Below are 25,830 nucleotides of genomic sequence, written 5' to 3'. Positions count from 1 at the left end.
TACCCGGAGAAAACCCACGTGGTTACAGGGAGAACGTAGAAACTCCATACAGACGGCCCTTAGTTTGCTCTCTGGTGCAGTAAGGCAGCAACTCTGCTGGTGTGCCACTATGCCACCCGTGTTGATGTGAAACATATGGACTCTCAACGAGCATTTGACAAGATAACAACTAAGAGGTTGGTGCAAAAATAAGGAGCTTTTGATATTGGAGGAAATGTGTTGTCTCAAAAACAGGTATCATATAGAAATGATCTTTTTCAGATTGGGATGATGTAACTAGTGTAGTACCCCATGTACCTATTCCACGTATTTACAATATAAATAATTGAGGAAGGGTTAGAAAGGAATATAGCCAAGGTTGCTGATGACAGAAAAATAGGTGAAAGGCCATGTGATGATGAGGATACTTGGAGTCTGTAATGGGGCATAGATAAAGTGGGTGAAAACCTTGTAAATGGAGTTCTGTGTGGGAAAGTGAGAGTCCATGACTTCACTAAGAGGAGACAAACACTAGGTTATTAACTAGCGGGAAAGAGGCTGGGGATGACTGGTGTAAAGGGATCGAGGTGTTCTTGTTCATGGATTATAACAGGTTAGCAGATACATGCAGTAAGCAGTTAAGAAGGCAAATGGCATTTTGATGACAAAGCAGTGGAGTTTGGACATTACTCAATGATTGAGCAATGGATGGTTGTGGGCAGCTGGCACACGTCCAGTAGGCTGGGGTAGTTCAGCCAAGATATTTAAAGACAGGATGGACCAGAGGGGATGAGTGGTCTCCTCCTGCTCTTGTTTGCTTATTTTCTTGTCACAGATGGGAAGGTTAGGGTATCCTTGAAGTTGACTTTGGAAAATCTTCATGGTCACTTACTTGACGTGAAATGCACGAAGCGAAAACCAAGTGAAACCAAAAACCAATGCTGGCCAGATTGAAAGAATATGAAACGCATCATTTTTATTTTCATTATAAACATTTATATTCTCCAGAGCTGCGGGATTTTTACATTTGTAGGTTTTCTAAAATATGTTGGTTGTAGTTTCTTTCCAGGATAACATGGCAAACCCCAAAGAGAAAACTCCAATGTGTCTGGTGAATGAGTTAGCCCGTTTCAACAGAGTTCAGCCCCAGTACAAACTTCTAAATGAAAGAGGACCAGCCCATGCCAAGGTAATAGTAGCTTTAAAATATTTGTAGATTTTTGAATTTTTTTACATGTTGATTTAGAAAGCAATATTCATTTCATCGAGGGTTTCTTGTTTTACAGGTTAATCTCAATCTTGGCACCATTGCCTCATAATCATTTTTCTGTGAAACAACTTTAAGTTATAGAACTATTAGCCTATTTCATTCCATTCAGCCTATTTCTCTGTTTAATACCTAATTCTCGTTCTTGGTTCATAGCCTGATAGGTCGTAGCTGTTGGAGTACACCTCCCTGTACATTTTCAGTGGGATGTGTTACGTTCTACTCAGTATCATTCTCAAATGCACGCATTAAGCTGGAGATCGAAACAGGACACGTCTGGACACAAGATCGCCATTTTAACTCTCGTGTGTATTTTTCACAATGCGCAGGCACAGCTTTACCATATTGTTGTATGTATACATCACATCGCAGCTTTACCATATTGTTGCATGTATGCATCACATATGCCCCCCCTTAGAATTGTGATACTTTTCTTCCATCTAAAGCATACTAATACGTATAAAACAATCAAATATCATAATGATCTTTATATCCATTATGTTTCCAAAGTATTTTTCTATAACAAAACCCAATTTAAGTAAGTCTAAAAATATGCATCATTTTGTATCCAATCCACATCAAAGTTTACATATCCAATTCTTATTTTGAATGTGAGTATCATCTTCAATGTAATTCTATCAACCAAATAACCTAACCAGCCCAAAATGCCGAATAAGAGTATTCATGCTACAATCCTTTCCATTAATGATAACCACATTTTCTTTGCGTTTACATTGGGCCATATAACTGAGTCCGTCCGCATAGTCAAGTCCGTTGTCAAAATTGTCCGGTTTCAGAATCCGTAATAATCCAGTCGCTTTCTATTTCGCTTTGGGTACTGCTTACGCCCTGAATTGCTTTCTTCTTTGCGCTCTGATGTCGCGTCCTCGACGGTGTCATCGTGGTTGCTTTCGTCAAAGTTTTCATGTGCAGCGCGTCTTTTGTTGACGTCTTTCATCGCGCACTGTGGGCGTACCCATGTCGAAATCTATCGTATCTCCCGTTTCGTTGGTTGTGGGAGAGTCGATTTCGCGTTTCAGAGTCTGGTCTGCGTGACGTTTCCAGATTTCTACACCGTTGACGTGAACCTCGACCTGGTACGAGACAGGACCTAGCTTCTTTGCGATGCGTCCTGGTACCCATTTATCCCCACACGCGTAGTTGCGCACTAGCACGCTCTCTCCCTCCTCAAATTCTCGAGCTGGGCGCGAATCGTGGTGCAACTTTTGCGAGAATTGTTTGTCACCAATGGTGCGGATTTTCCTTTTCATCAGCATTTCAGCCGGCATTTGCTTTGTAGAAGTTCTACTCAGTATCATTCTCAAAAGCACGCATTAAGCTGGAGACCAAAACAGGACACGTCTGGACACAAGATCGCCATTTTAACTCTCTGTGTATTTTTCGCAATGCGCAGGTGCAGCTTTACCAAATTGTTGCATGTATACATCACAGGATGAACATTCTTGCCTCCTGCCAGTGTATTCCAGGCTCCTACCAGACTGGGTGAATTATGTTTTCTTCCTTCCCCTCTAATCCTTTTACTCTGGCTTTTAAATCTATGCTCTTTGGTTCATGACCCTGTTCTTAGGGGGAAAAGGTCTTTCCCGTTTATTGAATCTTGGTTGTACTTAATTTTATACATCTCGGTTAAGTCTCACTTCCCACAATCACCTTAAGAACAATGCAACATCCCACCTGGTCCATGACTGCTCAAAGTGCAGAACTTGGGATGGTATGAAGAATCATGAGTCCTTGCATAAGGACCACACAGGCACCCTGTGTAAACAGTCAAGGAAACAACCACCTTACAAACTACACATGTTCCCAGAACTTCTTATCTCAATTATGGAAGAATCTTCAATTCCTATTTTGGTCTCGGGTTGTTTGGGAAGCCACAAAAGTGAAAGCAAGTACATACTCAGTCACAAGGAACCTCTAAAGAAGATGCTGTACTTGAGATGTGGTCTGAATTCACATAATTTCTGATCATGCTTATTTAAGTTAATTAAGGAAAGCATCCTGTTTTTTTCTTTTCAATCAATTTGTTGACTTTTAAGGAACAGTGAGCACACCAACGTCAAGGGGTCTTTGACCTCAAATGTTCCATGGACACTGTTTGCCCTGCAAAGTGTTTCCAGTATTTTCTATTTTAATTTGTTTACACACTTGGTTGATTTTTTTTAAATGAACGAACATTCTTAAAGGAATGTTTTAACCTGTGAGATATGATGTTTTAAATGTATCATTATTTGTCAATATTTATTTGATTTTTGGGGTATGGATCTTTAGACGCTTACAAACATTTCCGAATGAACAATTTATAGTCTGTCTTACTCTTTAAATGCATACAAGTTCACAGAAAATGTCAGATTAATTTACCCCATTCTTCAGTGACAATCTTTTCACTTGTTGAGTAATTTTAAACTTGTAGCTTGTTGCTGGGCCAAAGTTTGTGACTTCCTTGCTGGTCAATAGAGTGAGAGGACAATGAAGGCTACCATAGTTCATAAAGAATTAGAGCCACCACCTTGTCAACATAACTGGAAATGAATTGAGCAGGAAATGCAATCTTGCCCACATCCTGAAATCAAATTTAAAATTAAACAAAGTGCCTAATATCATAAGATCATAAGTAATAGGAGAAGAATTAGGCCATTCAATCACGGCTGATCTATCGCTCCCTCCTATCCCCATTCTCCTGCCTTTTCCCCATAACCTCTGGCACCCCTACTAATCAAGAAGCTATCTATCTCTGCCTTAAATATATCCACTGACTTTGCCTCCACAGCCTTCAGTGGCAAAGAATTCTGCAGATTCACTAGCCTCTAACTAAAGAAATTCCTCCTCATCTCCTTCCTAAAAGAACGTCCTTTAATTCTGAGGCTATGACCTCCAGTCCTAAACTCTCCCACTAGTGGAAACACCCTCTCCACATCCACTCGATCCAAGCCTTTCACTATTCGGTACGTTTCAATGAAGTCCCCCCTCATTCTTCTAAGCTCCAGCGAGTACAGGCACAGTGCCATCAAACGCGCCGAATGGCCTACTCCTGCACCTATTGTCTATTGTCTATATCAAGCAGTTACTGAATAATAATTTCCTTTTGGGTGCCAGCAAACTATGCATGCCTGAATGAAAATAATTGTGCCAGTTTGTCTTATAGACACATATTGCATGTGTGTCCCACTTTCACTTTAAGAATGAAAGTTCTTAAATGTGCTTTTAGAATGAAGTTACTCATGATTGGATTTTATTGCAGATTTAACTGTGATGCAGTGAACTTGCTACTAGGACCATTTGATGTAGACTGTGGGTAGTGAGAACATATGATAATTGATGGTCATTTTTTATGGGAAATGGCAGATGTTACCTGAAATAATGAAAGCTTTGGTTTCATAAATTTGATTAGGTACTCGTTTTCATTGCCTTGACCATAGCATGAATTATGGTAGTAATTCATGCTAGTGTGTACTCACATGTGCCTTGGAAGTATCCATGTCTTTTAGGAAATGGGATTGAAAGAAACATGCACAGATTATGTAAACCAAAACTCTAAATCACACTGTGATTATAAACAAGAAATTAATCCCTGAAGTCACATGGGTTAATTCTTTGTGATTTTTTTGGAAATGCAAATGAAAATCTGAATTTATGGATAATTTAAAATATTTTGGATAAAATAGCTAAATCCAGTATTGGCATTTTGATTTTGTTCACATGCAGATCTTCAGTGTACAGTTGACCCTTGGAGATCAAACTTGGGAAGCAGAAGGAAGTAGCATTAAAAAGGCTCAACATGCTGCTGCAGCCAAAGCTTTGAATGAGACCACTCTCCCAGAACCTTCCCCACGGCCAACAAAAGCAATTATGAACAATAATCCAGGTACTGGTATAATTTGTTCATCATAATTTGTTCATCATAATTTGTTTCCTATGAGCTTTAATGGAATGATTTCAGGAACGACAATAAACTGGGTAGATCAAGACGGCACAGCTCATGGATCAACTGCTTCACAGCTCCAAAGAACCGGGTTTGCTCTTGACCTTGGGTGCTGCCTGTGTGGAGTTTGCATGTTCTGGTGTGCAGGGAGTGGATGCGGAAGTAGGATAGCGCAGAAATTGTGTGAATGGATGAACGATGGGCGGTTTAAACTTGGTGGGGCCAAAGGGCCTGTTTCCATCTTTCAATCAATTAGAAAAGCTGTGGTTCTTGAAGCAAGGATGCTGAGAGGTCATTTGATAGTTTTAAACATCATAAGGACTGAAAGGAAAAAATACGAATTAGTGAATGGCCAGGAAAACAAACAAATACATGTAAGATGATTGGTGTGGGAACCAGAGGTGTTATAACTAGAATTTGGAATCCACTACCTGACTGGCCAGCATGTATTCAATAGTGGTCATTTCATGAGAATTGGATATGTTCTTGGAGTGAAAAACATTGCAGGGATGTGGATAAAGAGCAGGACCCTGAGAAAATCAGTCCAGACAATGGTCCAAACAGCCAACAAGATGGCTATCTAACCATCTTTGATTTATTTTGATAGAATACCTAGTTTTAAACCTTGTTTTCTTTTATGATTTTTAATAAAACGGCTTTTTTGTCTAATTGTTTTACGCTGATACCAACCCTTGTTCATCCCTCTTTATATAAATCTACAACAAACCATTTTCTATCTCCCTTGTGTATTTACATTTTACCCTTAAAATCCAGCTTGGCTTTTGCCAACTGTCCCCTTTTTTTGTTAGAAAACATAAATGGACGTAGGATTTTAGTGAAACTTGAAAATGATCTACGTATTTTATGCAGTGATCCTTGAATGGCTAAAATGACGCTGTATAGCAAAGGGGATTACAGAGGCATGAGGCAGGAGTTGGCCAAAATTGACTGGAAGGAGGCCCTAGCAGGGAAGACTGTGGAACAGCAATGGCAGGTATTCCTGGGAATAATGCAGAAGTTGCAGGATCAATTTATCCCAAAGAGGAGGAAAGATTCTAAGGGGAGTAAGAGGCACCCGTGGCTGACAAGGGAAGTCAAGGACAACATAAAAATAAAAGGGAAGAAGTATAACATAGCAAAGAAGAGTGGGAAGCCAGAGGATTGGGACTCTTTTAAAGAGCAACAGAAGATAACTAAAAAGGCAATACGGGGAGAAAAGATGAGGTACGAGGGTAAACTAGCCAATAATATAAAGGAGGATAGTAAAAGCTTTTTTAGGTACGTGAAGAGGAAAAAAATAGTCAAGGCAAATGTGGGTCCCTTGAAGGCAGAAGCAGGGGAATTTATTATGGGGAACAAGGAAATGGCAGAAGAGTTGAACCGGTACTTTGGATCTGTCTTCACTGAGGAGGATACAAAAAATCTCCCAGATGTTCTAGTGGCCAGAGATCCTAGGGTGACAGAGGAACTGGAGGAAATCCACATTAGGCAGGAAAAAGTTTTGGGTAGACTAATGGGACTCAAGGCTGATAAATCCCCAGGGCCTGATGGTCTGCATCCCAGGGTGCTTAAGGAGGTGGCTCTAGAAATTGTGGACGCATTAGTAATTATTTTCCAATGTTCTATAGATTCCGGGTCAGTTCCTGTGGATTGGAGGGTAGCTAATGTTATCCCACTTTTCAAGAAAGGAGGGAGAGAGAAAACGGGAAATTATAGACCAGTTAGTCTGACATCAGTGGTGGGGAAGATGCTGGAGTCAATTATAAAAGACGAAATTGCGGAGCATTTGGATCGCAGTAACAGGATCGTTCCGAGTCAGCATGGATTTACGAAGGGGAAATCGTGCTTGACTAATCTACTGGAATTTTTTGAGGATGTAACTAGGAAAATTGACAGGGGAGAGCCGGTGGATGTGGTGTACCTCGACTTTCAGAACGCCTTCGACAAGGTCCCACATAGGAGATTGGTGGGCAAAATTAGAGCACATGGTATTGGAGGTAGGGTACTGACGTGGATAGAAAGTTGGTTGACAGACAGAAAGCAAAGAGTGGGGATAAATGGGTCCCTTTCAGAATGGCAGGCAGTGACTAGTGGGGTACCGCAAGGCTCGGTGTTGGGACCGCAGCTATTTACAATATACATCAATGACTTGGATGAAGGGATTAAAAGTACCATTAGCAAATTTGCCGATGATACAAAGCTAGGTGGCAGTGTGAACTGTGAGGAAGATGCTATGAGGTTGCAGGGTGACTTGGACAGGTTGTGTGAGTGGGCGGATGCATGGCAGATGCAGTTTAATGTGGATAAGTGTGAGGTTATCCACTTTGGTGGTAAGAATAGGAAGGCAGATTATTATTTGAATGGTGTCAAGTTAGGAAAAGGGGACGTACAACGTGATCTGGGTGTCTTGGTGCATCAGTCACTGAAAGGAAGTATGCAGGTACAACAGGCAGTGAAAAAAGCCAATGGAATGTTGACCTTCATAACAAGAGTTGAGTATAGAAGCAAAGAGGTCCTTCTGCAGTTGTACAGGGCCCTAGTGAGGCCGCACCTGGAGTACTGTGTGCAGTTTTGGTCTCCAAATTTGAGGAAGGATATTCTTGCTATTGAGGGCGTGCAGCGTAGGTTTACTAGGTTAATTCCCGGAATGGCGGGACTGTCATATGTTGAAAGACTGGAGCGACTAGGTTTGTATACACTGGAATTTAGAAGGATGAGAGGGGATCTTATCGAAACGTATAAGATTATTAAGGGGTTGGACATGTTAGAGGCAGGAAACATGTTCCCAATGTTGGGGGAGTCCAGAACCAGGGGCCACAGTTTAAGAATAAGGGGTAGGCCATTTAGAACAGAGATGAGGAAAAACTTTTTTAGTCAGAGAGTTGTGAATCTGTGGAATTCTCTGCCTCAGAGGGCAGTGGAGGCTAATTCTCTGAATACATTCAAGAGAGAGCTAGATAGAGCTCTTAAGGATAGCGGAGTCAGGGGGTATGGGGAGAAAGCAGGAACGGGGTACTGATTGAGAATGATCAGCCATGATCACATTGAATGGCGGTGCTGGCTCGAAGGGCCGAATGGCCTACTCCTGCACCTATTGTCTATTGTGTTGCTAGAACTTCTGTTCTTCTGAATGGCTATTGATTTGGGCAAGCTCTGTAAGATGGATATGAAGACCATGGATGGATTTGAAGAACATGGGGGTTAAGAAATGTTTAGACAGGCACATAGGGTAGGTTTAGAGGGATTATGCCAAACACAGGCAGGTGGGACTAGTGTAGATGGCGCATGTTGGTTGGCATGGGAAAGTTGGGCCAAAGGGCCTGTTTCCACGACGTGTGACTGTGACTCTATAACTCTATGGATAAACAAACTGATTTTTATTTTGACTGCTTTCCACTCACAGAGCCCCACTCCCCCACTCACTCTCTCAGACCTTTACCCAACATCGGTCATAAGAAACAGGGCTTGGCCTCCAGACGACTAAACCCTCCTCTGCCATTCAGTATGATCATAGCTGAACTGTGCTGGTCTCCAAATGGCGGCGCTGCCATAGCAGCTGCGGCTTACCTGCGGTCCATTTGTCTTTGTGTTTTTGTTGTTTTTTTTGGTCTTAATTGTAGTTGTGATGTCGTGTTTTTGTGTTTGTGTACTATGTGTGCATGTGGGGGGGAGGGGGGGAACTGTAAAATTGTAAATAGGTGTCCCTTCCGAACGGAGACCCGACCTTTGTTTTCTGGGCCGTGTCTCCGTTCCTGCTGCGGCCTACCATCGGCCCAACTCCTGGAGCTGTCGGCCTCCAGGGCTCCGGTTCGCAGAGCCCGCGGACCGGTCTTACCATCACCGGAGCCAGCCGTCTTCGTAGGCTGCGGGAGCAGCTGTGACTCGCCTTAGGCTCGGGCCGCGTGGATGCCGACATCAGGAGCTCCGGCAGCGGCAGCGTGTTCGCCCGCCCCGGATCGCGGGGCTTGGGTCGCGGACATTTCACCGTCCGGCGCGACCTAAGATAGGCCGCGGGATATTTCTCTGCTGGGCGGGGGCTTCAATGTCGGGAGCCACGACCGCCCCGACGTGCAGCAACAGCGGCAGCAGCAGCGTGTTCGCCCGCCCCGGATCGGACTTATCATCGGCGGAGCCGGCCGTCTTCGGAGGCTGCGGGAGCGGCTGTGACTCGCCTTAGGCTCAGCCCGCTGCGGACCGTCCGGCGCGGCCTGCAACCACAACAACCTGACCGCGGGAGAGGACAGCAGGAGAAGGGAAAAGACATTGTGGCCTTCCATCACAGTGAGGAGAGGACTGGAGGAGACTCACTGTGATGGATGTTTTCTTGATGGATGTTTCTTTTGTGTGTTTTGGGGGTTGTGTAATTTTAATGCCTATTTTGATGCTTTTGTTGTTGGACTGTGGGTGACTGAATTTCGTCCAATTTGGATGACAATAAAGCTATCTTGAATCTTGGTCATGCAAATTTACATTTAGTAATTAGTGAAAGGAATCGATTTCCTGGAACGGAGCTGTGCACGGCATCCCGGCTGAAACCACCCAAATGTCTAGACATGAATGTTTGCTCATTTGTGTCTTGAGACATTACTAGTCAAGTCAAGTCAAGTCAATTTTATTTGTATAGCACATTTAAAAACAACCCACGTTGACCAAAGTGCTGCACATCTGATTAGGAAAAAAAAAAGAAACATACTAGGTACACAATAGCCCATTCAATAAGATGCTGCAACTGTACCTGCCCTGATTCCATCTCATTCTATCAATGCATCAGGTACTGATGACCTGTTAGTAGGAGATGAGTCCTTTCCACCTCCCCCAACAAATGTAGGCAGCTGTAACACATAGGAAAATGTGCGCAGGAATAGTAAAGGGCTGGTAACCCTTTAACTAGAAAATGAACTGAAAACTCATTCTGCTTATGGAGGTCCAGAATTTTGCCTTTTCTCTGGTGTGACTGAACCCAAAGAATGGTGCCCAGGATGCAGCCAATCACAGGTTATTTAACTCATCTGATTTTTGCATACATATAGAGGTTTATGAAATACATTATAAGATGGAAGTTCTTCAAGTATTTGTAATTCACCTGTGTAACATTTCTCTTCAATGAGATTTGGTATATTAAAGTTTTTTCAACAATTGCAGCAGGATCTTGGCCTGGTGCGCTGAGGAATGGTTGATAGAATGTAATACAGAGAAATGTGAAGCGTTGCTTTTTGGGAAGTTTAACATGGACAGGACCTACACAGTGAATGGTAGGGCTCTGGGGAGTGTTGTGGAATGCAGGTCCTTAAAAGTTGCATCACAGGTAGAGAGGGTGGTCAAAAAGGTCATAAAATGGCCCTCATCAGTAAGAGTATTGAGTATAGAATTTGGGAGGCCATGTTGCAGTTAGATAAGATGTTTGTGAGGCCACATTTAGAGCATTGTGTTCAGTATTAGCAACATGTTATCGGAAAGATGTTGTCGAGCTGGAAAGGGAGTAGAGAAGATTTACAAGGATGTTGCCAGGACCTGAGGGCCTGAGCTATCGGGAGAGGTTGAGCAGGCTAGGTCTCTATTCCTTGGAGCACAGGAGGATGAGGGGTGTTCCTATAAAGGTGCACAAAATCACGAGAGGAATAGATCAGTTAAATGTACAGAGTCTCTTGGCCAGAGTAGGGAAATCGATAACCAGAGGACAAAGGTTTAAGGTGATGGGGGATAGATTTAATAGGAACCTGACTTTGCTTTAACCAGGGAGCAAATCAAAATGTTACAACAATAAAGTTCCATCTAAGGTTGTCCTTGTATAAGAAAATAACTGCAGATGCTTGTACAAATCGAAAGTATTTATTCACAAAATGCTGGAGTAACTCAGCAGGTCAGGCAGCATCTCAGGACAGAAGGAATGGGCGACGTTTCTGGTCAAGACCCTTCTTCAGACTGAAGAAGGGTCTCGACCTGAAACGTCGCCCATTCCTTCTCTCCTGAGATGCTGCCTAACCTGCTGAGTTACTCCAGCATTTTGTGAATAAATACCTTCGAAAGGTTGTCCTTGTGCTCACTGTTTAAAATACAGCCTTATTTTAAACATGGCCTGTGATCGTGCCTCGTCCCTTTTTCAATAATCTCTATTCCCGCAGCAGTGAGAAACTCTCTTCCATAAGATCTCTTGAGGATTTGATATTATTATTCCCTACAATGAGTACTTGGCTGTCAAAACTCAAACTTCTGAGATTTACCCTTCGACCTCTCCAGCTCTTTCCCCCTCGATCACGTGTTCCTTCCTCATTCTCTCCCTCATGTTCTCTCTTTCATTCTCACTGTTTCTCTCTCCCTCCTCTGCCCTGCTTGTGCCCACACCACCTACTCAGCCCTCAATCCCACACAGCCCAGAGTTTCCTAAAAATATCCTAAAGCACTTTCGCATGGTTTTATCATTAAATACATATAAATACAAGTTCATGTTGAGGGGTAATTATACAACGTATGCCAGTGATCGTGGTACCTTTGATTTTAGTTATGGACGTTGACAAGTTACTAAATAGTTTTTTCTTGTAGAGTGCATATTTAAATTATTGTGCATGCATAATCTGCAGCATTCGAAGTTGCATTGTTTGGTCTTGCTTTAAAAGGCTGTTGTATTTATTTTTGTGTGTATTTCAGGCAGCATAACGCCAACGGTAGAGCTGAATGGTCTTGCAATGAAGAGGGGTGAACCTGCTATCTATAGACCATTAGAACCAAAACCATTACCCAACTACAGAGCTAATTATAACTTTAAGGGCATGTACAATCAAAGGTTAGTCTGGTGAGCTTTTCAATTTATTGGCAAATTATTTGTAAGTTGATCTACTGACGTGATTGTAGTCCATTAGCAACTGAAGGAATATCATAAAATTCATTAGATTTAAGGAATATTTACAAAAATAGCAATCCCATGATGTTCCCTTCATGTTGATCCTGGTTGAATCTTTTGCACCTCACTAATATATTTAGTGAATGTCAAGAGCGTATGTCCAAAATAGAACGTTGTAATTTGCACTAGCTGCATATAATAATCAGTAATGCAGTAAATTAATAATCACTAATGAGGTAACCATACCATAATAGTACAAAAGGGAAACTTTAGTATAACCAAAACAATGACCATAGTAGATAATCATTGCTGAGGTAGGGTTGTGATTAGTGTTGTGCACTGTTCAAGAACCGGATTATTGTTAGGAAGAAACTGTTCATCGTATGTTGAAAGGCTGGAGCGATTGGGCTTGTATACACTGGAATTTAGAAGGATGAGGGGGGATCTTATTGAAACATATAAGATAATTAGGGGATTGGACACATTAGAGGCAGATAACATGTTCCCAATGTTGGGGGAGTCCAGAACAAGGGGCCACAGTTTGAGAATAAGGGGTAGGCCATTTAGAACGGAGATGAGGAAGAACTTTTTCAGTCAGAGGGTGGTGAAGGTGTGGAATTCTCTGCCTCAGAAGGCAGTGGAGGCCAGTTCGTTGGATGCTTTCAAGAGAGAGCTGGATAGAGCTCTTAAGGATAGCGGAGTGAGGGGGTATGGGGAGAAGGCAGGAACGGGGTACTGATTGAGAGTGATCAGCCATGATCGCATTGAATGGCGGTGCTGGCTCGAAGGGCTGAATGGCCTACTCCTGCACCTATTGTCTATTGTCTATTGTCTATTGTCATCAACCTGGAGGTCGTGGTTCTCGGATTCTTGATCCTTCTTCCTGATGGTATTATTGAGATGAGAGTGTTGCCAGGGTGGTATGGGTCTTTGATATTAGCCCCCTTTTCATATCATATATATATACAGCCGGAAACAGGCCTTTTTCGGCCCACCAAGTCCGTGCCGCCCAGCGATCCCCGTACATTAACACTATCCTACACCCACTAGGGACAATTTTTTACATTTACCCAGCCAATTAACCTACATACCTGTACGTCTTTGGAGTGTGGGAGGAAACCGAAGATCTCGGAGAAAACCCACGCAGGTCACGGGGAGAACGTACAAACTCCTTACAGTGCAGCACCCGTAGTCAGGATCGAACCTGAGTCTCCGGCGCTGCATTCGCTGTAAAGCAGCAACTCTACCGCTGCGCTACCGTGCCGTCCTTGAGGCAGCACCTCCTGCAGGTCCCTTCAATAGTGGGGAGGTTCGTTCCCATGGTGGACCAGGCAATGTGGACCATTTTCTGCAGCCTCCTTCATTTCTGAGTAGTCAAGTTACTGAGCCAGGCTGCGGTACAACTAGTTAGTAGTCTCCTTACCATACACGTGTAGAGATTCTGCAGAGTATTTTGTGACCGAATCTTCTAAGGAAATAGAGGCATTGATGAGCATTCAATAAGCGCATCACTGTGCTAGGCCCAGGACACATCTCGGAGGTAGGGACACCCAGGAACTTGACGCGGTTGACTCTATCCACTGTCATCCTGCCGATGAAGACAGGTTTATGGAACTTGGGCTTTCTCTTCCTGAAGTCAACAATGTCAGTCTTGCTAATGTCGAGAGTACGATTGCTGCTCTGGCACCATTCAATGAGATTAGCAATCTCTTTCCTGTTCTCTGACTCATTGTTACCAGTTATTCATCCAATGACGCCGGTATTGTCGGCAAATTTAAAGATGGCGGTTGGAGGTGTTTCTGCAAGTCATTGGTAAAGAGAGAGTTGAGCTGGGGACAGAGCACACAGCCTTGAGGTGCTCCTGTGTTGGTAGTCATTAAGGACGAAATGTCTCTTTATACTGTTCTTGCCGATTCATAATGATTGTGGTCTGACGGCGAGGAAGTCAAGGGTCCACTTGCATCGATACGAACAAAGACCCAGTTCCCTGGGTTTAAGTTTAGAGGGGATAATAGTGTTGAACAATGAACTACAGACAATGAACAACAGCTTGATGTACGAGTTCTTATTGTTCAAATGGTCCAGTGCAGAATGGAGAGATTGTGAGATGGCATTCCCTGTTGTAATGGCGTGCAAGCCCTGCCACAGCTGCCAAACGTCTGTCTGTCTTGTTTATTTATATCTGAGGACTGTACTGTTTCACTTTAGTTTGTAGATGGAATAATAATATTTTTCAATATAATCAAATGTTCATCAGTGGAAAATTGGAATAATCTGAAGTGAAAATGTTTTATAGCGTAACGCTCCGAGCAAATACAAAATGCTAAGTTTTCTAGATTTACTGAAAATCTATTATAATTTTATTCTTATTACAGCATAATTACATGACAGTTTAGACAGCACACCAGGTATTTGGCACTGAAAATTATTTTTGGCTCTGATGGCATTGATTCCAGTAGCATAATATTTTGAAGCGTTTCTCTCTGAATATATATCATGTACCATCTCGATGCTTGGTTTCTTGGTTTCTCTGCTTGTTGTTGTATTCCAAAGTGTTTATTTCCTTGAGTCGGTGGCTTGTTTACCACATGCACGATAATCATCCAAGTGTTTTAGGACTTTAGGACTTTAATTATAATCATGTCATTTCCCCTAATTGTAAGGTTTGGCTTGCAGTCAAATTTGTATTAGTTCCATCCATGCATGGATGCTTTTCTTGTCATGAATATTTGCAATGTTCTCCCCATGGACCATCCTGCAGCCTACACATTTTACTCTGCATTCCAGGAATTTTCCAAGTTACCATAAATCATTGTCGCTTATTAACTTAGGCATCTCGAGCATTCATCTGCTCTGTGGGTCGTGTTATGAGAAATCACAGCCGGCGTGCCGCTTCTTTCTCTATTCTCCCTTTCCTTATGCACTATTAGATACCTTTGCCACAATTGGTGGGTGTATGGAACAAGCTGCCAGAGGAGGCAGTCGAGGCAGGGACTATCCGAACATTTAAGAAACCGTTAGACAGTTACATGGATAGGACAGGTTTGGAGGGATGTGGACCAAACGTGGGCAGTTGGGGACGAGTGTAGCTGGGACATGTTGGCCGGTGTGGGCAAGATGGGCCGAAGGACCTGTTTCCACACTGTATCACTCTATGACTCTAATAAATTATTGTTATTAAGCATCACATGAAGCAGAAAAATAACCAGCAGACTTTTTGAGTTTAAAATATCAGAATAGGCGCTAAAGAGTTTCGAAGCCTGACAGCAATTTAAAAAAAAAATCCTGTTTTTAAATTACCTTCCTTGGTGAAAGGTATTGGGGAGTCATTGGAGTATTTTTCCTTATAATTGTCCTTTAAAGCACGTTGACTTCAATTTAATCAGGTTCCTTGATGCCACGCTTGGTCAAATGTGACGTTGATGTTAAGGACTGTCACTCTCACTTAATATCTAGAGTTCAGCTCTTTCGCCCATATTTGCACAAGGCTGTGCTAAGGTCAGGACCCAAGTGGTCTGGGTGACATCCAATTAGGTTTTGGCGAGTAGGTTATTGGTGAGTAAACGCCACTTGAGCGCATTGTTGTTAGACAATAGGTGCAGGAGTAGGCCATTCAGCCCTTCGAGCCAGCACCGCCATTCAATGCGATCATGGCTGATCACTCTCAATCAGTACCCCGTTCCTGCCTTCTCCCCATACCCCCTCACTCCGCTATCCTTAAGAGCTCTATCCAGCTCTCTCTTGAAAGCATCCAACGAACTGGCCTCCACTGCCTTCTGAGGCAGAGAATTCCACACCTTCACCACTCTCTGACTGAAAAAGTTCTTCCTCATCTCCGTTCTAAATGGCCTACCCCTTATTCTTAAACTGTGGCCCCTTGTTCTGGACTCCCCCAACATTGGGAACATGTTTCCTGCCTCTAATGTGTCCAATCCCCTAATTATCTTATATGTTTCAATAAGATTCTCCCTCATCCTTCTAAATTCCAGTGTATACAAGCCCAATCGCTCCAGCCTTTCAACATACGACAGTCCCGCCATTCCGGGAATTAACCTAGTGAACCTACGCTGCACGCCCTCCATAGCAAGAATATCCTTCCTCAAATTTGGAGACCAAAACTGCACACAGTACTCCAGGTGCGGTCTCACCAGGGCCCGGTACAACTGTAGCAGGACCTCTTTGCTCCTATACTCAACTCCTCTTGTTACGAAGGCCAACATTCCATTGGCTTTCTTCACTGCCTGCTGTACCTGCATGCTTCCTTTCATTGACTGATGCACTAGGACACCCAGATCTCGTTGAACTCCCCCTCCTCCTAACTTGACACCATTCAGATAATAATCTGCCTTTCTATTCTTACTTCCAAAGTGAATAACCTCACACTTATCTACATTAAACTGCATCTGCCATGTATCCGCCCACTCACACAACCTGTCCAAGTCACCCTGCAGCCTTATTGCATCTTCCTCACAATTCACACTACCCCCCAGCTTAGTATCATCTGCAAATTTGCTAATGGTACTTTTAATCCCTTCGTCTAAGTCATTGTTGAAACCTTGCATCACTTTACTCACAATTGAGAGACTTGGATGGCGATTGTTGGAGGGAATTTTGTGCTTAAACTGTACCCTGTATCTGGCTTCACGAGGGCCCAGTTGCCCTCTTAATTATGGCTCAGATAAGGACAGACACAAAGAACCACTCCTAGAACATTGGCACTGGTGAAGTTGCTACCCCACGGCCACAGAGACATGGGTTTGATCCTGTTTATAGGTGCTGTTTGCATGGAGTTTGTACGTTTTCCACGAGACCACATGGGTTTTCTCCAGGTGCTCCGGTTTCCTCCCACACTCCAAAGACATGCCGATTTATAGGTTAAATGGCTTTGGTAAAATTGTTCCTAGTGTGTGTGGGATTGTGCTAGTGTATGGGGAATCACCAGTCAGTGCAGACTCGGTGGGCAGAAGGGCCTGTTTCTGTGCTGTATCTAAACTAAACTAAGCAGTGGTGAGCTTCTCAAACCAGTCAGTTTATTGAAGGACACGTAGTGTTTTCCAGTGCGTGCTGTTAAGGCCTTGAATAAACTGACTTGTTTGAGAAATCACGACTGGTCTAGGAGATGTTCTTTATGTCTGATCCTGTGTGAGTCACAATTAAGAAGGCAACTGTGTCCCATGTGAAGCCAGGTACAGGTTAAACACAAAATTCCCTTGAAAAGTGGTTAACCGGATTGGATTGACCTTTTTGTGAATGGAACAAATGAGAACAACTTTCTACATTTACGAGTAGATATCTGTGTTGTAACTGTACTGGAGCAGCTTAACCAGAGGTGCAGCTAAATTTGGAGTGTAGGAGTAAGTACTACAGTTGGGATGTTATCTTGTCCCATGGCCTTTGCTATGTGTAATGATCTCAGCCATTTCTTGACATCACAAGGAGTGAATCAAATTAGCAGGACCCTGAACAAAATGCAGAGCTAGCAACTCTCAAGAAGCTTGAAACCGTACAGCACAAAACTGTTTATTTGGCTTGCACCCCCCATTAACCATTCGAAATGTTCATTCACTCCATCATTAACACACAGTAGCTTCAGTGTATGTCATCAACAAAATGCACTGAACTTTCTCCCTTGTCTACTTCAGCAGCACATATCAAACGCATGGCATTAATGACACAGTAAGAGTAGGCGCAAGCTAGTACTCAGGAGTACCTTCACCAGCGATTCAAGATGATGACGTGCCATTTTTCAAGCATTTAGGGATAAATTCTGGCTTAGCTGTCGATGCACAGATCCTGCAAGGAATATAAAAAGTACACTGGGAGCCCAATAATGGGAAAGAGGTGTTTTATTTTAAATGTTTGCTATAAGGGAATACATTTCGCCAGGATCTCAGAATTCCCATGCTCTTCAAAAAGTTCACTGGGATTTTGTTTGCACATCATTTTGAGAAAATACCTTCAGTATAACCATCTTTTCCCAAAGATGGCTTTGCCAAAATCACAGCACTCTCTCAGCTTCAGTCTTGATTTTTGTGATTGTGTCTTCTGTTGGAAGATGCACCTCAATCCTCCTTCTGATTTAGAGATAGGAGTTCTACTGGCTGAGTTATAGTGCGGGGTGATCGCTGGTCGGCGTGGACAATTTAAAACCAAGAACCAACAATGATGGTCATGCATGATTCTTTTCTTATCCGGGCAGAAGATACAAGTGCTTGAAAGCACGTACCACTTGATTCAGAAACGACTTCTTCACTTCCGTTTATCAGACTACTGAATGGTCCTCTCATTATCTAAGGGCATAGTCTCCATCTCCCAACCTACCTCATTGCACCCCTTGCACTTATTTTTATCTGCTTTTTCTCTAACGCTATTATGGTGCAACACGATATTCTGCACTTTGGTATTTTTCTCGTTACACTACCTGTCTTACTTATGTCTGGCTGGATTATACTCATGTATAATATGATATATGTAGGAATGAGCTGCAGATGCTGGCTTAAACAGAAGATAGACACAAAAAGCTGGAGTAACTCAGCGGGACAGGCAGCATCTCTGGAGAGAAGGAATGGGTGATTTTTCGGGTTGACCCTTCTTCTGAAGAAGGGTCTCTTCTGAAGAAGGGTCTCGACCCGAAACTTCACCCGTTCCTTCTCTCCAGAGATGCTGCCTGTCCCGCTGAGTTACTCCAGCTTTTTGTGTCTATAGTATGATATGGTTGGATAGCATCCAATGTTTTTCACTGTATTTCAGTCTACCTAACAATAATATACAAATACAATTTACTTCCAGCGGCACCTTCTCCCCTTCACTGGCTCAATGGAATTGCCTGGACATGGGATCCCCTTCTGCACAAGTCAAGATTTTAATGGAAAAGTCAATGTTCTTTGTGTCACACAGACACTGGCTGTTCCTGGGCACTATAATGAATGGGTTGTTCCAAGTCACAGTAACAAATGGCTATTTTTGTAAGTGTTCTCACAGTTGTAATATGGAAAACACAGCAACAATATGCCCACAGAGACTAATGAAATATGGAACAGTTTTGTTATGGTATGGGATAGATAATAGATCATACATCAGAGATAACAATCTCCATCTCTATCAAAATAGTGACATTTGATCTTACACATTCACTTGAGAGGAGATAGATTTGATGTCCCAGACAGAAAATTAGCTTAATGTGATTTTTGTGCACGGTAATTAATTAATAGAAAAACAGTAAATGAAGTAGTGTGCAATTTCTATAGAAAAGTAAGATAAAGCAAAAAAAATTGCATAGTATGACTGAGTTGCTTGTCTGAGTTTCTTCGTACCACAGCCAGGATATTGTTAAAGTGCGTTTCGTTTTCTGTATCTAGAGGGCTTGGCAGGTTCTTGATGTCACTTGGAGTTAATTCATTTGCTTCCAGACTACTTTGATGGTGGGGATCGTGGGAGAAGCCAAGTCTATTCATCCACTTGGACCTTGTATTGTGCACTCCCACAATTAGGAATTAGGTTATTTATGAAGTTGCCAATTGCCATTGGTTGCTCAGTTGTCTACCACAGTTTTCGACAGGACATGGAAGAACTCATTAATTCCCTACCTATAGCACTGTGCTTCAGATGTTTTGACCATAATAGTGCAAGCTGAAGTACGTAGTGCAGACATATACAGAGTCCGTTATACTTTGATGCAAGCGGATTTATGCAGTATGTTCCAAGAGCATGACGTTGATGGGAAGAAGTTATTCTTGAACCTGGAGGTAACAGTTCTCAGGCTTCTGTACCACCACCTGGATGGCAGCAATGATATGAGAGCATGGCCAGGATGGTGTGGGTCTTTGATATAAGCTGCTGCATTGAGGCCATGCTTCCTTTAGATCTTTTCGATGGTGGAAAAATGATCTGATTTGTCCTCTGTATCCATGCTTTTCATTATTCTATCAGGTCTTTCTTCAGCCTTCATCCCTCCAGAGAAAACAAACCAAGTCTGTCCAACCTCTCCTAAAACCCTCTAATCCAGGCAGCATCATGGTGAACCTTTTCTTCACCCACACCAAAGACACCACTTCCTTCCTGCAATAGGGCAACCGGAACGGCACACCATTCTCCAAATGCAGCCTAGCCAAAGTCCTATAGAGTTGCACCATGAATCCTGACTCTTGTACTCAAAGTCCCAACAGAAGAAGGTAAGCATACCCAAGCATTCTTTGCCACTCTATCTATTTGTGTTGTCCATATCAGTTGGGGGTTTCGGTATTAGTTTAGTTTAAAAAAAAAGCATTAGTATCATCACTCCAAGTGGGTAGCAATTTGTGCTATTGCTATTGAGGGCGTGCAGCGTAGGTTTACTAGGTTAATTCTCGGAATGGCGGGACTGTCCTATGTTGAAAGACTGGAGCGACTAGGTTTGTATACACTGGAATTTAGAAGGATGAGAGGGGATCTTATCGAAACGTATAAGATTATTAAGGGGTTGGACATGTTAGAGGCAGGAAACATGTTCCCAATGTTGGGGGAGTCCAGAACCAGGGGCCACAGTTTAAGAATAAGGGGTAGGTCATTTAGAACAGAGATGAGGAAAAACTTTTTTAGTCAGAGAGTTGTGAATCTGTGGAATTCTCTGCCTCAGAGGGCAGTGGAGGCCAATTCTCTGAATATATTCAAGAGAGAGCTAGATAGAGCTCTTAAGGATAGCGGAGTCAGGTGGTATGGGGAGAAAGCAGGAACGGGGTACTGATTGAGAATGATCAGCCATGATCACATTGAATGGCGGTGCTGGCTCGAAGGGCCGAATGGCCTACTCCTGCACCTATTGTCTATTGTCTATTGTGCTGACTAGCAAGAGAATTATGGATATTTTTGGTGGAAAGCTGTTTATGATTTTGAAAGTTGAATCACCTAGTGACCAGCTACCTGCTGTCATGAACAACTAGTTGTTCATTATGATATTAGAGAGTTACCAGCAGCTGTGGGGCCATTGGATAAATGTCTCTGTGAGAAAGAAATGGAGAAAACACTGAAGGGCAGATTCTGGTGCCTGAAGCATTTTAGCTATTTGCTGTTTAGCACCATTGATGTAGAATCTATGAATCTATTAAATATTCCAATGCCATACCATTTGTAGGGCTAATTTTTCTAGCTTGCAATAGCCAAAAGTGAAAGGTTCAATGCAATTCCAGACCTGTTGCTATTTCAAGCATGATTTAAGGTACCTAAAGTAGTCCCAATTTGTATTTGAGGTTTAATCCTTTAATCATTAAAACTGCAAATATTTTTTTCCTTAGGCCTGAAAATGCAGAAACAGAGAATCTGATTAGCGAGACCAGTGGGTATGAACAATTTTAGTAATTACTTTAAGCCCCCTTTAAGTTGCAGGAAAGCTACATAGCTTACTTGAAGTTGAATCAGATTAGTTTTGAGGTTTCTCAAAAGCTAAAAAAAAGATTAGAATAAAATGAGATTTCAAGATTTTTTGAAAACCATCTGCCTAACATCTGATTTCCATTTTGTGTCGAGGAATGATCAGAGTCAGAATTTTAAGGGAAAATTCTATTTTACATTTTTCTCATGAATATATTCTAGGGATTTATAAGGCCAAAGGGTCTGCTTCCGGGCTGTACTGGTAGGTTGTATGTGCACGATTTTAATGGGTCATTTAAAAACCCAAAAGTATTTTAATCAGAATCATTCTCCTTCCAGCTGCTTAATTTTGAAAAAGGTTTCTTAGCCCTGTTTGACACCAAATTTGTCAAGTTAGGTAAATAGTCTTTTCTTTCAAAATTGTCTTGTCTTCTTTCAGCAAAAAAATACTTGATGTCACTCAAGCTCCCAACATGAAGCAGTGAGGTATAAGGAACTACAGGTGCTGATTTACAAAAAAAAATACAAAGTGCTGGAGTAACTCAATAGGTCAAGCAACAGCACTAGAGAATATGGATAAATGACATTTTGGACCGGGACCCTTCAGACTGATTGGTAGGGGTTTGGGAAGCTGGAAGAGAGATGGTCAGGACAACGTCTGCCGAGTGATAAGTGGATACAAGTGAGGGGGAGTTTTTATAGGCAGATGATTGGACAAAGGCCTGAGATAGAAGAGGTGGGAATTGAGAAGCCAGAGGAAGTAATACTGATGGAAGAGAAGGGACGGGTTTGAGTCCAGGTTGGGCACAGCGAAGAGAGGGGAAAGGAAGGAAAAGAGGATAAAAATAAGAAGGGTTGTTCTTACTTGGTTATTTACCTAAAATTGGAGAATTCAATGTTCATAACATTGGCTTGTAAGCTACCCAAGCAGAATATGATGTGTTCATCTTCCAGTTTCCACTCTGGCAATGGAGGAGGCCCAGGACAAAGGTTGGTATGAGATTGAGAAGGGGAGTTAAAATGGTTAGCAACTGGGAGATCCAGCAGGGCATGGCGGTCTGAGGGTTAGGGTTAGGGTTAGGGTTAGGGTTAGGGTTAGGGTTCTAACCCTAACCCTAATGCATCCCCCCAGCCGACTTATGGGAGGAATATCATATACCAGAAGCAGTATTTTGTCATTCTTTAATGACAATTGAAATTAGCACTGACAGGTGCATGGGAAAAGGTCATATCACAACTGCTCATTTCTCACTGCTTCCTTTAATCCATTCCCATTCCTACCTACAGGCTAGCAAATAATTTAAAGACAAGATATGCCATACCATTTGTTAATGTATTGTCAAATAATTTGGTAGTTTACTTGGAGTGGTTTCTATTGCTACTATTCTTGCTATCCATGTGATAAGTAGAAACAATTACATAAGAAAGGGGATATAGTTTAATGAATTTAACCTCATAAAGGTCGATGAATCAGTCTTGAGGGCTTACAAAACCTGTTTAGAAAGGACAGAATAATCAAGAGCAGTCACCACCTATATGCTAAGGGGATGTCTTTTCTGAACCTTCTGATTTGAATTCTTCAGAGGTAACAAGGTGGGTTAATGAAATGAGTGGATTTATTGTAGCCTAGATTGAAAGGGGGGAGGGGAGTAGGGGGTAGGCGGGGGTGGGGGGGGTGGTCGGGAGTGGGGGGGGGCGGAGTCGGGGGGAAAGGGGGGGACTCTGGAGTGGGGGTAGAGTGGGAGCGGTGGGGAGGGTTGTGGGGGAGGGGGGTGGGAGGGACATGGACTGTTGTGATGTGCTGTTGAAGACCACTGGAGCAAGTATGTCTTCAATTAAATTTGGGATGTGCAGTTTTAAATGAAACTCTTTCTTCATAACTTAATCATACATTTTGTGTAAGGAAAAAACAAAATTGTGTTGTAAAAGTTATTTATGTTCAATAACCTTTCTATAAATAGCAGAATATACTCATGATAGGCTTGACATTGTACATGTAGTCCAAGAACTACAGACTGTTGGAAATAATAGTCGTTTTTCACAAATGAATGTAGCGCAATGCGTACGCGCATTTGGCGTGCATACGATTTTTTGCTGAAAATTGAATTTACGCGCCATATTATGAATTTGATGTAAAATTCTGAATTTTGGACATCAAAATTCTGAATTTGTAAAATCAAAAATGTTGGGAGGTCTGGTATGCTTGAGAAACACACATTTGGGGGAAATGCAACTTGATGAGAGAATATACAATAAATGGCAAGATTTCACGAAATGCTGGAGAAACTCAGCAGGTCAGGCAGCATCTCAGGAGAGAAGGAATGGGTGACCCGAAACGTCACCCATTCCTTCTCTCCTGAGATGCTGCCTGACCTGCTGAGTTTCTCCAGCATTTTGTGAAATAAATACTTATCAAGCTCTCTTTGAATGCAAACTTGCCTCAGCTACTACTTGCTGAAGCTAATTCTCCATTCTACTAACTTGGGTGGCACAGTGGCGCAGCGGTAGAGTTGCTGTCTTACAGCGCATGCAGCGCCGGAGACCTGTGTTCAATCCCGACTATGGGTGCTGCCTGTACGGAGTTTGTACATTCCGTGACCGCGTGGGTTTTCTTTGAGATCCTCGGTTTCCTCCCTCACTTCAAAGATGTACAGGCTTGTAGGTTAATAGGCTTGGTACGTGTCCCTAGTGTGTATAGGAGTGTGTTAATGCGCAGGGATTGCTGGTCGGCGCAGACTTGGTGGGCCGAAGGGCCTGTTTCCGCACTCTATCTCTAAACTAAACTCTGTGGCTGTTGAATTAAGGGATGACCAGTGGGACCGATTAATCAACTGGTGATTATTAATAATCATAATCGTAATTTATTAGTCAAGTATGTTTTGCAACATACGAGGAATTTGGTTTGCCATACAGTCATACCAAAAAAGCAACAAGACACACTACTACATAGAAATTGACATAAACATCCATCAGCGGCTCCTCCACATTCCCCGCTGTGATGGAAGGCAATAAAGTCTTATCTTCTTTCCTCCTTTCCTCCCGTGGTCGGGGGAGTCGAACCATCCACAGCCGGCGATCGAGCTCCGCGGTTTTGGAGCTCTAGATGTCCCAAACAAGAGGCCGTCAACTCCTCTTATTTAAGATTAATGGAAGCATGTTTTCTCCAAATTGATTTTGAGATTTTTCAAGATAGATCTTCTTGGAGCCATTATTCATCGCAAAACAAGAAGCTGTAAAGGCTGCTTAACTGAGATGTTGTTAGTGTTCCTTGGGTAAAGTAGAATATCTTTGAGGCATTAGTTAATTTAATTTGTCTTTAAGCTTGCTTTGGTTTCTCCCTTGTCTATGTTTCAAGAGTTAATGCTGTTATGTGACTGAGCTTTATTGAAGTTGGTCTGGCACTTGTACAATTACTGTGGCAGCATTTAAAATAAAGTAAGCTTAAGGGGTAAATATATTTTATAATAGCAATTTTACTGCCATCTTTAAGACACGGAATAAAGTTGTTGATAGAACTAGAATACCCATTTAAAGATGTGTACATTTGTAAGGGGTAATGGGTAAGGGTGAGAAGGACCAGAGCTTGAAGGATTTGGGATATGTCTATAAATTTCAAAGTACATTAATGTTGCCTGTTTAGAAAATATATGCAATCACAGTTATGAAATGTTTGGTGCGCCAAGTTGCAGTTTAATGTTGTAGAGTTGGAGCCAATACCTGTTATGGCATTCCCAATGTTCTCAGTTGAAGAATATTTGTCCGTCGGTAGTGTTCTCAAATCCATTTGTTCTTTCCCTTTAATTCTCACTGTTGGGGTACCATAATTATAGCAACCAGAAATTCTCAGGTGCCATCTTCAGTATGATTTTAAGCAGTTATCTTTGTTGTTGACATCTGATTTCCTGAGTCAAGGCACCACAGATTGGTCAGATCATTGTTTTTAATTGTTGCCTCGTGCTCCTATCTTAAAAAAATGTTTCTGGATATTAGATTAAAAGGTACAGGTCCAACCTTGTTTATGAATGCCAGACCTATGTACAGTTCATACCAGCATTTGCAAGACCAACAGTATGGATTTTCATAGGAAGGAACAGCAGATGCTGGTTTAAACTGAAGATGGACACAAAAAGCTGGAGTAACTCAGCGAGTCAGCCAGCGCCTCCGGAGAAAAGGAATCGGTGACGTTTCCGGTCGAGACCCTTCTTCAGACTGAGAATCTGCAGCTTTTTGTGTCTATCATCGGTACGGATTTGCAGGCCGTTGTGGGGCTGTGGGCATATTTTGCATCATGGGAACCTAATGCACAGGTGCATTTCTGACTCGCCAACTGTTCATGATATGAACAGATCCTGGGAATGGAACCCTGTGTAACTGGATTGGGTCGGGGGTGCGGGGACCTCTATTGGATTGTAGTGGCTTGCATATCTTAGCCTGTGTATGAAAAGTGGACATGCGACAGGC

General features: G+C 42.5%; 1 protein-coding gene across 7 annotated transcripts in view; it reads left to right on the top strand.

Moving 5' to 3' along the window:
* Positions 1–25,830, top strand: part of stau2 (staufen double-stranded RNA binding protein 2) — a 268,314-nt gene that overhangs the window by 44,450 nt on the left and 198,034 nt on the right. For 6 of the 7 annotated variants that reach the window (XM_078398161.1, XM_078398164.1, XM_078398158.1 and 3 more), the window contains exons 3-5: positions 1,038–1,168; positions 4,970–5,129; positions 11,832–11,976. In XM_078398161.1, coding sequence (XP_078254287.1) covers positions 1,038–1,168; positions 4,970–5,129; positions 11,832–11,976 — 436 coding nt within the window. The remainder of the gene's footprint in view (positions 1–1,037; positions 1,169–4,969; positions 5,130–11,831; positions 11,977–25,830) is intronic. The other variant, XM_078398160.1, reaches the window with a different exon arrangement.

The sequence above is a fragment of the Rhinoraja longicauda genome, chromosome 4 (genome assembly GCF_053455715.1).
Source record: "Rhinoraja longicauda isolate Sanriku21f chromosome 4, sRhiLon1.1, whole genome shotgun sequence".
Classification (NCBI taxonomy): domain Eukaryota; kingdom Metazoa; phylum Chordata; class Chondrichthyes; order Rajiformes; family Arhynchobatidae; genus Rhinoraja; species Rhinoraja longicauda.
The sequence above is the reverse complement of the archived record's forward strand: the minus strand, read 5'-3'. Positions and strand labels throughout refer to the sequence as shown.